The 16,953-nt window shown below is 42.5% G+C and overlaps 1 protein-coding gene across 1 annotated transcript; it reads left to right on the top strand.

Annotated features, from left to right (window-relative positions):
• The first annotated feature begins 1,777 nt into the window (after positions 1-1,777).
• On the top strand, positions 1,778-15,429 carry LOC119264566 (interferon-induced protein 44-like). Its single transcript, XM_037543107.1, has 7 exons — positions 1,778-1,847; positions 8,095-8,160; positions 8,687-8,720; positions 9,351-9,549; positions 12,463-12,634; positions 13,023-13,123; positions 14,870-15,429. The coding sequence occupies exons 2-7, from the start codon at positions 8,103-8,105 to the stop codon at positions 15,056-15,058; spliced, it is 753 nt and encodes a 250-aa protein (XP_037399004.1). The 5' UTR covers positions 1,778-1,847; positions 8,095-8,102; the 3' UTR covers positions 15,059-15,429.
• Positions 15,430-16,953: the final 1,524 nt, after the last annotated feature.

Raw genomic sequence — 16,953 nt, forward strand, 5'->3', positions numbered from 1 at the left:
AAGGAATTCATATCCATTCTCCAAGTTCAATTTAAGTTTGGAGTGGAAAAAGACAAGTAGACTCCAAAGCTGATGAAAATTCACACACCATACACACCAATTCTCCAGGAAATGTGGAGGAAACTTGTAGGAAATTGTCCAGTTTGAAGACTGTCCACCTACAGGCAGTATAAGTCATCTAATAGAGGCCAGGCTACTGTGTATATAAACAAGATACAGTCTCCTTTTCAAACATGTGGCGGACATGAGTTACTGCTTCATTTGCATTTGTACAGATCAGGAGCCTTCCAACATATTGAAAACGGTACTTCATTAATCAGCGCATTATTAATTTATCATTTAATCGCACATGATCTAATATACAGTTCCTCTATCCTTCACATTGCCCTATCTTTACTTTCACTTTCAGGATGCAGGGATAAAGATGCTGAGCACATACACACTGCAGCACAGCTGCAGCACTGACAGCATCGCTTCTGGAAACTACCAGTACTTCTGTCTTGACAGGACAGTAATGAGATCATCATATGCTGTGTTATAACCACCTAATGCAAGTGTACAAGCTTATACCCTGTACAAGGTATTATTTATGCTTTATAACATCTTATTAAAGCATTTACAATGCAGTTGGTGGTTAGGTGCCTTGCTCAAGGACAATTCAGTCATGGACTGTCAGCCGATGGGATCGATCCGGCGACCTTCCGGTTACAGGGCTGGTTCCCTAACCTCCAGGCCATGACTGCCCTACAGCTGAGACTGTAAAGATGCTGAGCAAGGCTTCTGAAAGCTTCTGGCTTAAAGACTTTCAGCTTTAATTTAAAGGAATTTACAACCAAACTGGGTGAATTGTATGAATCACAATCATGTACAAATATAACTAAACAAACTAACAGTTTTAAATACATGCGTCATTGTAATGCTTCTTCATAAATTCTTTGCAGTTACTGAACGTACCCACATAAAACTACACAGGAACTGCCCACTTATTTTTAAGTGTATATTCAACACTGTACAAACACAAAATGACAAACACAAAAGGCCTATCATCAAAGAATACAAGGGAAACCATTCCATTCGCTGCCACACATGCCTGTGTCATGACACCCTTTAGATCCCATGTGTCAAAGTCAGTCCCACGGGACAAGTCAGGCCTGTGACACAGTCCTATTCAGCCAGCAAAATAAATGTCATTTTCCATTCTTAGTAGCTCGTTTCATTCCGGAGTGGTCAGCATGCACCGGAGCATAGTGTGTGTCCTGACCCCTTCCCTCAGTAACAATCTACGGGCCAGCAGTTGTACAGAAAGAAAAGATGCCTGGTGTCTAGTTAAAAAAAACTACCTACAACTATTTAATTAAGTATTAAGTGCCTATTTTAAATAAGCAATGGCCCTTTCAGGTCATGGCAAAATGTTGAGTAAAATGAAATAAAAACACATCTGGCCCACATCTGGTGAGATTTTTAATATGGCCCTTGTAGTGGTTGAGTTTAACACCCCTGCTTTATATCATAAGCTGTTCCTTGCAGGGAACACTTTTACTTTCACTTGGACAGTATATAAGCTCCTCCCTACTGACGCACTGCAGCAGAGCTGCAGCGTCTAGACCCTGACCACTGAGGCTTCTGGAAACAGCTGATACTCCTGTCTACTGAGGTAAGAAGATTTCAGGGCACTGAAAGGAAGGAGACTTACTGGAAGGAGAAAAGGGAGACAGGAAGAGAAGGAGATATTTTGGTAGCTTCTAACTTACCAAAGAAAAGAGAGGAAAATCTTTTGAACAAAAGGAAAGCAAGGGTCTTTCAGGCAGAACGCAAACCTTTTCATACTGTCTTTTGGGTGCTAAAAGGTAAGCTAAAAACTGCAGTACCTGAATAGAAAGTAGGTCTATTTAAAAATGAAATTTTACTCTTTGAATAAAAAATTTCATATTATGCTACATGGTGCTAAAACAAGATTCAAATTACTTGATCGTTTTGTTTCTATTTTGTCCTCATTGACTGGACATCCCTTTTTCCTATTTCAGTCTTCAAGTGGACAGTAGAAACTGTGGTGATCTTATTGTTTTGATGAGATTTATTTGTCTTTGAATTGCTTATTTTTTTCTGCTGATGTAAAGATAAAGAAGTGAATGCATTGCAGCCTTCTGTTACATTGGCCTTTATGGTATGCAGTAGTGTCCAAAGGTTTGGACACTTGTCAAGCTATTAAGGTATTTAAGATGTTTTATTTATTATTACACACCCAACTAAAAAGAAAAAGTAAAAAATGTAAATAAAAACAGCAATTATTTGCAAATGCTTTTTGGACCAGTATTTAATTGAAAACCATAAAAAGACAAGATATTTAATATTTTAATAATTAATATGCTCGAGTTTTATGTTTGCTATGTTTTCCACTGTGCTATATCACCTTCATTTTAAAAATGTTCCATAATCTTTTGGGAACTGACGACACCAGTTGTTGTACTGAATGTGGAATTTTTTCCCTTTCTTGCTTGATGCGACACGTCAGCTGCTCAGCTGGTTCTTTGTTTAAAGGAGACACCATTGTTGTACACTCAGCGGCCACTTTATTAGGTTATTTATATTTATCCCTATCATCGACCCACCACCAATGGGAAGGGCAGTAGTAGGGGTTCGGTGCTTTGTGGATCGGGCAGTGTCCGAAGGCATGGGCCTTGGCGTTCTGATCCTCGGTTGCTGAAACTGGCTTTTGGAACTTGAAACGTTACCTCACTGGTGGGGAAGGAGCCTGAGTTGGTGCGCGAGGTTGAGAGATACCGGCTAGATATAGTCGGGCTCACCTCAACACACAGCTTGGGCTCTGGGTCCAATCTCCTTGAGAGGGGATGGACTTTATTCTTTTCTGGGGTTGCCCATGGTGAGAGGCGGTGGGCAGGTGTGGGCTCTCATAGCCCCTTGACTTGGCACCTGTATGTTGGGATTTTTCTCCGGTGGACGAGAGGGTAGCTTCCCTACGCCTTCGGGTTGGGGAATGGGTCCTGATTGCTGTCTGTGCTTATGCACCGAACAGCAGTTCAGAGTACCCAGCCTTCTTAGAGTCCTTGGGAAGGACGCTTGAAAGTGCTCCTCCTGGAGACTCTATTGTCCTACTGGGGGACTTCAACGCTCACGTGGGCAATGACAGTGTGACCTGGAGGGGTGTGATTGGGAGGAATGGCCTCTCTGATCTGAATCAGAGTGGTGTTCAGTTTTTGGACTTCTGTGCAAACCACAGTTTGTCCATCATGAACACCATGTTTGAACACAAGGATGTCCATAAGTGCACATGGCACCAGGACACCCTAGGCTGCAGTTCAATGATTCACTTTGTAGTCGTGTCATAGGACTTGTGGCCATGTGTTTGACACTCGGGTAAAGAGGAGCTGAGCAGTCAACTGATCACCACCTGGTGGTGAGTTGGATCAGGTGGTGGGGGAAGATGCCAGTCAGACCGGGCAACTCACACCTCCGTCCGAACTTTGACCAGATATTGGGGGAAGTGGGGGACATTGACTCAGAATGGGCCATGTTCCACTCCTCCATTGTTGAAGCGGCTGACTAGCTGTGGCCGCAAGGTAGTTGGTGCCTGTTGGGGCGGTAATCTTCGAACCCGGTGGTGGACACCCCAGGTGAGAGATGCTGTCAAGCTGAAGGAGTCCTACGGTTGGCCTGTGGGACACCAGAGGCAGCTGGCAGGTATCGACAGGCCAAGCGATCTGCGGCTTCAGTTGTCGCCAAGGCAAAAACCCGGGTGTAGGAGGAGTTTGGTGAGGACTTGGAAACTGACTAAGTCGGCTCCGAAAAGATTCTGGCAAAATGTCAGGCGACTAAAAAGGGGAAAGCAGTGTGCCACTAGCACTGTATATAGTGGAGATGGTGTGCTGCTGACTTCGACTGAAGACATCATTGGGCGGTGGAAGGAATACTTTGAGGACCTTCTCAATCCCACCAACACGTTCTCCAGTGAGGAGGCAGAGGCTGGAGACTCGTCCATTACTGAGGCCGAAGTCATTAAGGTAGTTAGAAAGCTCCTTGGTGGCAGGGCTCCAGGGGTGGATGAGATCCGTCTAGAGTTCCTCAAGGCTTTGGATGTTGTGGGACCGTATTGGCTAACACGCCTTTTCAACATTGCATGGACATTGGGGGCAGTGCCACTGGATTGGCAGACTGGGGTGGTGGTGCCTCTTTTTAAAAAAAGGGTACCGGAGGGTGTGTTCCAACTACAGAGGAATCACACTCCTCAGCCTCCCTGGTAAGGTCTATGCAGGGGTACTGGAGAAGAGAGTCCTGCTTATAGTCGAACCTCGGATTCAGGAGGAGCAGAGTGGGTTCCGCCCTGGTCATGGAACACTGGACCAACTCTTCACCCTCTCCAGGATCCTAGAGGGCTCATGGAAGTTTGCCCAACCAGTCCACATGTGCTTTGTGGATCTGGAGAAGGCATTCGACTGTGTTTCCCGGGGTATTCTGTGGGAGGTGCTTCGGGAGTACAGGGTACATGGCTCTTTGCTACGAGCCATCCAGGCCCTGTACAAACAATGCAGGAGTTTGGTTGGTTGGCTGGATCGGTTTACAGCCGAGTGTGAAGCAGCCGGGATGAGAATCAGTACCTCTAAACCCGAGACCATGGTTCTCAGGCTGAAAAGGGTGGAGAGCCCTCTTTGGGTCGGGGATAGGCTCTTGCCTCAAGTGGAGGAGTTCAAGTATCTCGGGTCTTGTTCACGAGTGATGGTACAAGGGAGCGGGAGATTGACGGGTGGATTGGTGCTGGGTCAGTAGTGATGCGAGCTCTTTACTGGTCTGTTGTGGTAAAGAAAGAGCTGAGCCACAAGGCAAAGCTCTCGATTTACCGGTCGATCTACGTTCCCACCCTCATGTATGGTCATGAGCTTTGGCTAATGACCGAAAGAATAAGATCACGAATACAAGCGGCCAAAATGAGTTTCCTCTGCAGGGTGTTTGGACTCTCCCTTAGAGATAGGGTGAGAAGTTCGGTCATCCGGGAGGGATTCGGAGTAGAGCCGCTGCTTCTTTACGTCGAGAAGAGCCAGTTGAGGTGGTTCAGGCATCTGGTTAGGATGCCTCCTGGACGCCTCCCTCGTGAGGTGTCACAGGCAAGTCCACCATGGAGGAGACCCTGGGGAAGACCCAGGACACGCTGGTATGACTATATTGCCCAGCTGGCCTGGGAGCACCTTGGAATCCCCCCCGGAGAGCTAGTGGAAGTGGCTGGGGAAAAGGAGGTCTGGGCCTCATTGCTTAGGATGCTGCCCCCGCAACCTGAACCCGGGAGAAGCGGAAGATGATGGATGGATATTTATATTTATTATTGTTCAGTTGCTTGTTAACACAAATAGCAAATCAGCCAAATCACAAAGCTGCAAATTGTGCATTTAGGCATGTAGAGGTGGTCAAGACAACTTGTTGAAGTGCAGACAGAGTATCAGAATGGGGACAAAAGGTGATTTAAGGGACTTTGAATGTGGCGTGGTGGTTGGTGCCAGATGGGCTGGTCTGAGTATTTCAGAAACTGCTGATCTACTGGGATTTTCACGCAGAACCATCTCTAGGGTTTACAGAGAACGGTCCGAAAAAGAGGAAATATCCAGTGAGTGGCAGTTGTGTGGACGAAAATGCCTTTAGAGGTCAGAGGAGAATGGGCAGACTGGTTCCAGATGATAGAAAGGCAACAGTAACTCAAATAACCAACCAAAATCTCTGAGGAACGTTTCCAACACCTTGTTGAAAGTGTGCCATGAAGAATTAAGGCAGTTCTGAAGGCAAAAGGGGGTCCACCCTTTTACTAGGTGTACCTAATAAAGTGGCTGGTGAGTATATATTGAGCTTCATAATTCACCACAAATTTTCAATTGGAGACAGGTCTGTACTGCAGGCAGGCTGTCATGGGGTCTCCATCCCAACCTTTGAGGGTTCTGTCAGAGGAGACTGGCGCCATCTTGAAACCCTAATTCAACTCTTGCTTCTTCCTTGCTCCACCCCTCTATAATTACACAGACCAGTAGCCCATCTCAAGAACATTAGCCCACAAATATGAAGCTCTTTGTATGGCTGGACAGTTGTGAAGTCGCTGTGTCTTTACCTGAATGTTGAGCTTTCCTTTGTTAGTTTCATCCTGTGTTTAGACCCCTGCTTGGTCTTCTGGTTTAATGGATCTGCATCATGTTTACCTGTTGTGTGTTCTGTCCCCTGCCTGTGATGACTGACTTTTGGATTCCCCTTAAAAAGTCTCTGCAAGGCTTTGCCAATGGAGGCTGAAGTGAGTGCCTTCAATTGCCCTGAGCACCATCTAGCCTGTCCCTATGCTGCCATTGTAACCAGCGTTATCATACAGTTGGCAACAGTAATATTCGGTTGGCTTATACATTGAAACATAAATTTAGAACCAAATTACATGCAATGTAAACAATAAACCCTTCTTAAGGAGCTGCACAGGAAAATTTCATATTGCTCAGTAATACAGGAAGACTTCATTCTAATAAAAAAACACCATGTTCCATGGTAATATATGAAGAGGCAACATTTTGCCTTTAACATTAGCCCCTACTGTACAAATAAAGAAGTAGATCACAGAGTAATATACCTGTGTCGTAAAGGATAAAACAGTCTGATGTCAGGGGGAAGACAATGTAGAATGCCCTGGGACAATATTTAATCTGGCTGTAATGGTCTGCCACAGAGAGTCGGTCACAGACTGGGCAACTCATGTGGGCCTCATATAGTGAGGTACTTCACGTATACCTCAATCAAGTTCTAGAGCCTCTTCCAGTCGACTTTCCAATAATGTTTCCAATTTTTCCAGTCCCTGATTCACAGAGTGGGACAATGGGGTCTATGATAGCAGATTAGGGTCCCACAGCACCAGATATGGTGCTCCAGAGAGCACCTGTGAGCCAGTGCTGGTTTCCACAGGGCTCCAGAGAATGCCAGTGAGACAGTGCAGGGTTGCAAAGCTCCATCATCTGGAGAGCATTGGCCTGTTGATGCCTGCCTTCAAGGCTCCACCCAGTGATATGGAAATCAGTGGCCAGCCAGAGCTACCACTAGTGGTAACTCCCCTAGCCATATTTCCAGTGGCAGCTCAACAAGCTACCACATCTATAGTGGCTCCCAGATCCTCCTGTGTTGTGGTAGCTTCTTTAGCTGGCTTCCCTCCTGGCTTTTCATGGAACTGGATTGCTCCATGGCCAGGCCTCCTAATGCCCCACTCAGCTGGCCACCACTTCTGGCCTCTGTGGCTGACCCAGACGCTATACATAGCCCTCTCCCTGACCAGGTTCCTCTTGCCACTCTGACCTCTGTTGACTCATTTCATGGACTCTCCTGTGCTTTCAGAAAGCTTTTTGGCAGTGCTTCTTTATAGTCCAGGTCTGCACTTCAACTCTCACTCCTCCCTGATTTCAACCCTCCATAACTACACACTTGCAGCCCACATATAATGTATAGACCCCTTTCTTTGGTCTACTACTTTCAAAGTCCATGTCCTTACCTGAGTCCTGAGCTTTTCATGTTCAGACACTTGCTTTGTTTCCTGGTTCTTGATTAATGTACCTGCCTGCCTAGCTCTAATTGTTGGATTTCCTTTATTAAAGCCACTTCGCAAATGCAACCTGCCTACATGCCCCATCCATCACACAGGCCAGGATACCACCTGCAGTCTCTTACTGAAAAGCCAAGATGTTGCAACAAGTGCAGAAAGTGGCTTGAAGTTATCTTGCAGAAACAAGTAGGGATGTTAAAGGGCAAATGTGGTTGTGCCCCTCCTTTATGCACCAAAATTTTTGAAGATTCTCAGAATCATTCAATAAATGTGAACAATAGATGGCCTCAATTCCTTGCAACCATGCACTGATAAATATTCTTAAATCAGTGGGCTATTCAATATCCTCGAAAAGAACTAGATGCTTCCTCAGTCTCAAATTTTCTCAGAAGCATTTTACCAGATAAGATGATCGTAACACTAAGAAGATTTTGGGAAGCTTCTGAACCTTATACCAACTTTCCCTTATCCCTGTTCAATCTTCCACTCGAGTATGGACCCAGATTTGCTAATATTTCGTGCCTCTTTTACAGAGACAAAAATGGGAAATTATTCATCAAAACCTACGATGCCTCCTTCTCCCCCTGCTGCTTCAAAAGGTAAGTCTAACCTTTTCATACAGGAAGACAAAAAAAAAAAATCATAGCATTATAGATACATTATATATAAATATAGCACTGTGTCATAACACTAATATCATAGCACTAAGCCCTGTATCACAGCACTAATATCATAGCACTAAGCCCTGTATCACAGCACTAATATCATAGCACTAAGCCCTGTATCATAGCACTAATATTATAGCACTAATATCAGAGCACTAAGCCCTGTATCATAGCACTAAGCCCTGTATCATAGCACTAATATCACAGCACTAAGCCCTGTATCATAGCACTAAGCCCTGTATCATAGCACGAATATCATAGCATGGATATCACAGCACTAAGCCCTGTATCACAGCACTAAGCCCTGTATCACAGCACTAAGCCCTGTATCACAGCACTAATATCACAGCACTGAAAGCATAAAACAAAAAGGATAAGCATTTATCATGCACACATTTCTGTCTAACTTCATGCCTACGATTTTTCCTCTTACACTGTTAAATTTCATTTCATTTCTCAGAACTTAAAGATCCCTGGAGGCCAGTAAAATGGAGGTAAGAACACACGTGCCCACTAGGAGACTCATTTATGTTTGGTGCTGTCATGAATTGTCCCCCTCCTAGGAAGACTACTTGGACTCTCCATGGTTTCACCCACTCTCCAGCTCTACACATCTTCTGTTCATTTCATTGACATTTAAGACTCCTATCTTCACCCCATTGTTCGAGCCATTTCGCGAAGTCTTTGTTGCTAACCTGATTCCTAGCCGTGGTGTCCAAATGTAGCCCATCTATCGCCATGCACAATTTGTGTTATCATATATAAAGGAATAGAAAATGGCTGAGTGGTTTGGCCAAACATTACCCACAAATAATTTAGTTTTCCTACAGAGTGATAACGAAAGCTCCATGGAAGTCTCATTCTGAATGGAAATCTGGCATTTGTTGTGCTGACAATGGTCCACCACCTAAATAACATTGGCCGTCAGTGGTGTTGTATTAATATATTTTAGGCTAATAACCACAACTTGAAAACATAGGTACAGAACTGACCTTGGATTAAACTCCAGGGTTACAAATTAATATTCCTTTATTTTTTATGTACTGCATTTTTTTTTTTTTTTTACTTGCTTGCTTTCCTTTGTGTGTGTACTCTGACTCAGACTCTGACTCTGTCTTTCTCAGTGAAAAACAAGAGCTACTGAAAGAATTGGAGCATTTAAAGCCACGTTTAGAGCCCCTCAGGATTCTGGTGCAAGGACCTGTTGGGGCAGGGAAGTCATGCTTCATAAACACTGTCCAGAGGGTCCTTTTAGGCCGTAATGTCAGTATTGCTCTGGAAAGCTCAACAACAGCAATACAAGGAGAAAGCTTCACTCTTTCAGTAAGTATTTGGTAATCTCATCATATCTTAAACCAGAAAGACTACATAGAAAGACTATGTGGGAAAATAGTGCAACAAAGAATAGCAAAGAACCTGGGGATTTCATAATTAATTGTGCCTTATATCATTAAAAGGTTCAGAGAATTCAGGCAAATCTCTGTCAGCAGGGGACAAGGCCAAGACCCATACTGGCTGGCTGTAACGTTCTGGGCCTCAGGTGGCATCGTGTTAAAACTGACATGATTCTGTAGTGGAAAGCACTTCATGGGCTCAGTTACACTTACAAAAACCACTGTCTGTGAGCACAGTTCATTGCTGCATTCACAAATGCAAGCTAAAGTTTATGCAAAGAACAGGATCCTGAAATACTGCCATCTTCTCTAGGCCTGCGCTCATTTAAGATGCATTGAGAAGAAGTGAAGTGTCCTGTGATCTGACAAATCAACATTTGAAATACTTTTTGGAAATGATAGATGCTGCGTCCTGCAGACTAAAGTTGAAAGGGACCATCTGGTTTGTTATCAGTGTACAGTTAAGCCAGCATCCATGATGGTATGGGGGTGCTTTAGGGCACATGGCATAGATGCCTTGCAATTAGGGCTGAATAATATATACAGGTTTTGGAGCAACATATGCTGCCTTCTAAATGACGTCTTTTTTGGAAAAGGCCGCCTTCATTTCAGCAAAACAATGGCTCCATAGTAAAAGAGTTCAGGTGCTAAACTGGCCTGCCTGCAGTCCAGTCCAGACACTGAACTTTTGATGCATTATAAAATGGAAAAAGGAAAAAAAAAAAAAAAAAACACAACCAAGGAGACCCCAAACTCTTGAACAGCTAGGAAGAATGGTAAAACTCAAAACTAGAGTAGCTGAATACTTAGAGTTGAACAAATGAGGTGATGTAACACTGGTAAACATGCCACCATCCTGCCTTTTTTAAAACGTATTTCTGGCAATGCAAAATTCAAAATTTTTTTTTTTTTTTCACAGTTCCAGCATTTGCTATTTTGTCTTTAAAATGTTTTCAATTGAATGTGCAAATTACTTAAACCCTATATTATTGAAGTCTGTTTTTATCTGCATTTTTCAGGCATCCCAACCTTGTTTGGGAAAAGAGTTTGTATGTACAAACCCTGAAATTAATTTTAATTTTTAGTTAATTGTACCTTCAGCAGACCTAAGTATTCATTATGTCTCAATATATATCATATTTTAATTCTATAATAACCTCTTCACTCCACACTGCCACTATAGCTAAATAAAGTACGTTTGAATTTGTTTCTAGATCAACACACAAGATGAAGAAGCATGGAGGTGGATATTATCCTTTTGTTTTCAATGACATTATGGGCCTTGAAACTAAGGGAGAGGGGATCCAAATTGAAGACATCAAAGTTTTAGAGGGGCATGTTTTGGAAGGCTACAAAGTAAGTCCACAATCTTGCCCAGTTCACATGATTAACTGTGGTGCTCACTTAAAGAATATGTTTCTATTTATTAGGGCATTATCAATTCCTGCTAACATTTAATAAATTGTTAAGAAGCTGACCACAAATAAAAGTTATAGGACAGATCAAATGTTTGTTTTTGGCCACCTGAAGTGACCAAATATGACAAAAGGCAGCAGGTACCAGTGATTTAATGATAAAAGTAAACAGACTCTTAATCTTAATCAAAGAAAATAAACATAACCGTCATATAAATAGAAACAAGCTGGAAAAAGTGGCCATGGCTTCCAAATCTGGATACTGAGAAAAAGTCAGTGCGATCAAAGGTGTTGATCTGTACCAAATTGACAAGTTAACTAACAACTTAAATCAGGTCCTGATGATATATAACGGCTAGCCAAGCATCAACTTACACATTGCAGATGCTAAAACCAAACAAATCACTAGAATCATACAATCATTTGGACTGTTTAAGGTTCAGGAATATTGTGCCACTTGTACCATCAAATGTCGTCATAATCGCAAAAGTAATTAATAGCTAAGTATTTGTGTTTGTTCGGGTTAGTCTTGACATTAAGCTTGACGTTATGTGAGCCCAGCGAATGTGTCAAGCTAAAGCATAGTTGACAAAAATTTGCAAAGTCACTATCTAAAGATTCCTACTGCACTGGTTTGGCTTTTCAACCTCTTTCTCCTTACTATGTTGAACACTACATTGGCTATAAAAGCTTTTGCTGTTTTGTTTTTGCAGCTGTTGTACAAATTAATTGAAATATTCTCTTTTTAATTGAACAAAGAAGAACACGTTTGCACTTAAAAACACATCAGTTGGCAGCCTCATTCTCTTTTCAAAGTACTTGCGGCATAAAAAGAAGAGGGTGACAGCAGTGAGATGCTTTTACGCCAAGAAACTCAAAATCCTAGAATACCAACACAAAATCAGTGCCAACCAGATGCACGTGTTAAGGCTACTTGTGCTCCCTGGTGGCACAGTGGTAGGGTTTCTAATGCTAGTGTCACTGGTTTGAATCCAGCTGGGAGTTACATCTCTCCAACTGTGCATAACATGCTCATCATTTTTTTCTACCCTCTTGCGCTATAGAGGTACGAAGGTCAATAAATTAGTCCATATTTTATATTTAAATATATTATTTTCACCTATCAGTTTTCCCATGGGTCCACTCCCTGACTGTCCCACGACAAAAAAAAGTTTTTCGGTCAGATCATGTTAGTTTATTGGTCCAGGCTGCTAACAGTGCCCCTATTTCTGTTAACCGGATTGCTTGAACAGTGTTACATCCTAAATGCATATTCATGAATCAGGTGCACTAAAACCTGCAACTGAATTCAGCTGAGAGTCATTTTGCCCACTCAAAATGCATTCATGCTTGCATGTTTGGTAAATCTGGAAATTTATGCCAAAATCCCAAACGCAGAAAATCTAAAACCTATTCTTCTGTTTTAGTTTAATCCCCGTGGGCCTATAGCTAAGGATGACAAGAGGTACAATCCCAGGCCAAGTCCAGGTGATAGAATCCACTGTCTGGTAAACATTGTTCCTGCTGATGCCATCTCAAGGTTGGATGACAGTGTGATTGACAAAATGAGGACAATTCGAAAGAAAGCTTCTGAATGGAGTAAGTTGGTTATTTAGCATCTTTGATCCCTGAGGTTGATGTGCGATTCACATGTGAATTTTATAAAGTCAATCATTCATTTCTGTGTGAAAAATTGAGATTTTAAGAGTATGATCTTTAGCCCATTAAGAAGCACATAGGACACTTGATGGTTGGTGTGGTGTGGTGTGTAACCCCTCAGCCTTCTATGCTGTAGACTGGGGTTCAATTCCCACCTGGGCAAACACCTTGCACTATACCAAGAAGAGTCCTTGGGCAAGACTCCTAATGCTACCTTCACCTACCTGTGTAAAATGATCAAATTGCAAGTTACTCTAGATAAGAGCATCTACCAAATGTCAATCCTACATATTTATCTATCTCTGTGTTATATGTGTTGATATTATAGGCATCCCACAAGTGATTGTGTTGACGAAAGTGGATAACGCGTGTGAGATAGTCAGCCAGGACTTGAGAAAACTTTACCACAGCAAGAAGGTCAAAGATAAGGTAACCTCTGTGTGCAACCCCACTATGAAACATCAAACATTCATCTTCACATGATATATTCAACTCTATGAGAAGTGAATTATAAATCATATCAACCAAAAAAGCTCCAAAGTGATTGAATATACATTGTCGAACATGGGAGTTGATGTTTTCACATTTAATTCTATTTAAAGGAGGAAAATTTAGCTTGGTTGAAATGTACCTAAAAGAGAACAATCTGCAACTGACCTCAGCATTTAAAGGGACATCTTTATCACTGATGAGATGGCAAACTGCTTTCGACATTTCATTTTCATTGTCTTAGTGATGTAACATATCAGTCATCGATTTGCATTCACAGATTAATAGGATTTGTTTAGAATATGGAAGTAGCAATAGCAACCATTGCTAGTGACATTTTAACACTTGCCAAACACACTGAAGATAAATTTGTCAACAATTTCCTGTTTCAAGTGGAAGTGATTCTTGACTGACTAGGAGGGCTTGTGGCATCACCAATGTTAGTGACATTGTGACCAGCCTTGGACAGAGGCTTGCAGAACTGTCATTGGACCTGAACGGCCAATGACGAATGTTCTCATTAAGGAGACATGGGGCCTCAGTGGGTTAGTAGAGTATTTCCCAACCCTGGTCCAGGAGAAACACCTGCATATTTGAATGTTTTCACTGCACTCAGCACACTTGATTTATCTAACTGGAACTGGATTTTCAAGAAGCATCTTAGCAAAAAGCTTGTACTTGACGGGTAGTAGGAGCATGACAGTGGTTGCTCTCTCTACCAGTACTGTTAAGATCATTTTGGAAAAATTAACAACCTACAACAACAAAATTTGAATTGGTTTGTGTTAAGAGACAGACTTAGAGAGACTGACTCAGAGAGGTGGAGCACAGAGCAGTGAAGAAAAAGGAAAAAAAGCCATGTTGGACCAAGCAACTTCACAACATGGGGTTGAGTGCATTACTGCTGGGCTACTACAGCAATGCTGAGGGGAGTCTTGCAGAGGAGTTGGTTAAAGGGAGAAAACGAATGCCAAACAAAAGAAAAACATCAAAGCAGCATTTTCAACCAAAATTGTTTCTGGAGAGCAGTCAACGAAATACTGCTTACACAATAAACACAAATGGGGGAAAAACAGACTTTAACAAAAACTCAGGACCCAAGAGAATATCACTTACCAGTTCAGCAGAGAGACATGCACATGGCAAAATAATTCAAGACTGAGCAGTGAGCTGTGGAAGAGCTCTCCTTTAGTAGAGCGTGCACAGCTGCACCTGATCAGCCTCAATCACCTTGTCCCAGGTCTCTGCCTGCTCCAAGTGGTTGGAGTTGACCTAGCAGGAACCCGGGACATTACATTCAAATGCACATTTGCATTTGAAATTTGTTTTAAATTATATGCATTTCACAAAAATTCAGAATGGGCTGCCATTCAGTAGAATGAGAGAGCAAGGCATTTTCCCTGATTTACCATGCTGCCACACAGAAGAGCTGGGGAGGAGAGGAAGATGGCTCAGAAACAGAGTGAACAAGAAGAGGAGTTTTCCCAAAATGGCCTCTTGTACACTGCTAGCAAACCCAAAACAGATTGAAATACAGAGACACTGACAAAGAACCCAAAATGCCTGGGCCATGTATCTCTGAAAATGTAAAATCATGTTCAATATGGGAAAAAAGGGTGGAATGTACTGTAGAGAGCGAACTATGTAAATGAAGAGCCTTTCCTTGACACATGTTTATTTCTTCAGGTTGAGGTGAGCAGTCATAAACTGGGCATCCCGTTGAACAACATTTACCCTATGAAGAACTATCATGCGGAGATCACTGAAGATACCAATGTGGATGTTCTCATTCTCATGGCACTGAGGGATATTGTCAACTTTGCCAACGACTATGTAGAATCCATGTATGAATCAAGTGACTGTATACAATCATAGAAAAGGAGAATTCCAGCTTTTCAAAATGTAGTGTTAATATATAGTTAATAATAATAATTGTGAATTAACTTGAAAAAGCGAATTAACAAGCTTGTTCGAAATGGCATTACTCATGACTTGTTGCTCATGGGAAGCATGTTTTTTTAAGCCTTTGACACTTAAAACTTCAGAGAAGTGCTGCTACATTTTATTTGGCATGTGTCAGTCTTCTTTCTATCTGTTGCAAGCAGGGAAAAATCTGTATCATACAAGCCTATTAACTACACAGCAAACCTAAGCCTGAGAAACTGTAAATTACATGAGTGTTAATAAGATGTTCACATTAAAATGTACTCACTGTAGCTGTAGCTAACTCAAGAAGGGCTTAAGTACTAAATAAAAATGTAAATAAAACTGTTAAATATGGCAGAGACTGAAATTGTCTGTTTTTCTATTGACTGACTGGGCAAAACAGGGTGCATTTGAAATACTACTACACTACACAGTGCATACTGCATTATAATTTACTATATACCACATGCTACTTTTCATAGTAGCATTTACATATACAGTATCTAGTATACACGATTTTCCTGAAAATCCTGGACGCCTCCCTCCGGAGGTGTCACAGGCAAGTTCACCCGGGAGGAGACCCCGGGGAAGACCCAGGACATGCTGGCGTGACTATATCGCCCAGCTGGCCTGGGAGCGCCTCGGAATCCCTCCCAGGGAGCTAGTGGAAGTGGCTGGGGAAAGGGAGGTCTGGGCCTCATTGCTGAGGATGCTGCCCCCGCAACCCGAACCCCAGAGAAGTGGAAGATGATTTGTTCTGGTACGAATAACATGATTCAAACTGGAAATGCGCTGTTGTCTGTGCCACACGGTGGCCACCAAGACCCTATTCATAGTACAATTGTACAATTAAAAATACTTTGCAAACATTTACACCGATCAGGCACAACATTCTGACCACCTCCTTCTTTCTACGCTCATTGTCCATTTTATCAGCTCCACTTACTGTATAGCTGCACTTTGTAGTTCTACAGTTTCAGACTGTAGTCCTTCTGTTTCTCTGATACTCTGTTACCATGTTCTTCAGTGGTCAGGACCCCCATGGACCCTCACAGAGCAGGTACTATTTGGGTGGTGGATCATTCTCAGCACTGCAGTAACACTGATGTTGTAGTGGTGTGTTAGTGTGTGTTACGCTGGTCTGAGTGGATCCACTCACTGTCCACTCTATTAGACACTCCTACCTTGTCAATCTATCTTGTAGATGCAAAGTCAGAGACGATAGCTCATCTGCTGCTGCACAGTTTGTGTTGGTCATCCTCTAGTCCGTGATCAGTGGTCAGCAGTGGTCACAGGACAGTGTTGGCTGGGTATTTTTGGTTGGTGGACTTTTCTACAGTCTGTGGTTGTGACAAAGTGCACCTACATATTAGGTGGAGCTGAGAAAATGGACAATGACTGTAGAAACAAGGACGTGGTCATAATGTTATAATAATGCATAATGCAAACACAGAAAACACTCCCATCAAAATGACCACAATAATGCTACATTTCATAAATGCACTGCAAATAAACACATGCAACTTCAGAAACCAGTCACTGCAGAGCCAGTCACAGCACAATGAAAATGTGTCTGGAAGACTCAAATCGCTCAAATCGCTCTGATGGAAAATCACTGACAGAAGCAGCTAGATCAGACCGCAGATACTCGGACATTTACATACTAAGTTAAGTTAACCTGGCTAGTTTGCTATCTGACATGCCGTAGCTATGCTGTAGTTATCTGGTATTACTGGATGAACTATTACAGTTACACGCTCCAGCCCATTCTCATTACTATACAGTGATGCCAGTAATCTGGTCAAATAAATGGTAACATAAAATTTAAGTTAAATTAAAAGTTA

The sequence above is a fragment of the Pygocentrus nattereri genome, chromosome 12 (assembly GCF_015220715.1).
Source record: "Pygocentrus nattereri isolate fPygNat1 chromosome 12, fPygNat1.pri, whole genome shotgun sequence".
Lineage (NCBI taxonomy): Eukaryota > Metazoa > Chordata > Actinopteri > Characiformes > Serrasalmidae > Pygocentrus > Pygocentrus nattereri.

Coding starts and splice junctions, on each gene's coding strand:
- LOC119264566 (XM_037543107.1), top strand. CDS start 8,103: ATGGGAAATTATTCATCAAAACCTACGATGCCTCCTTCTCCCCCTGCT. Junction 8,721..9,350: donor TGGAGGCCAGTAAAATGGAG/GTAAGAACACAC, acceptor TGTCTTTCTCAG/TGAAAAACAAGAGCTACTGA. Junction 13,124..14,869: donor GCAAGAAGGTCAAAGATAAG/GTAACCTCTGTG, acceptor TTATTTCTTCAG/GTTGAGGTGAGCAGTCATAA.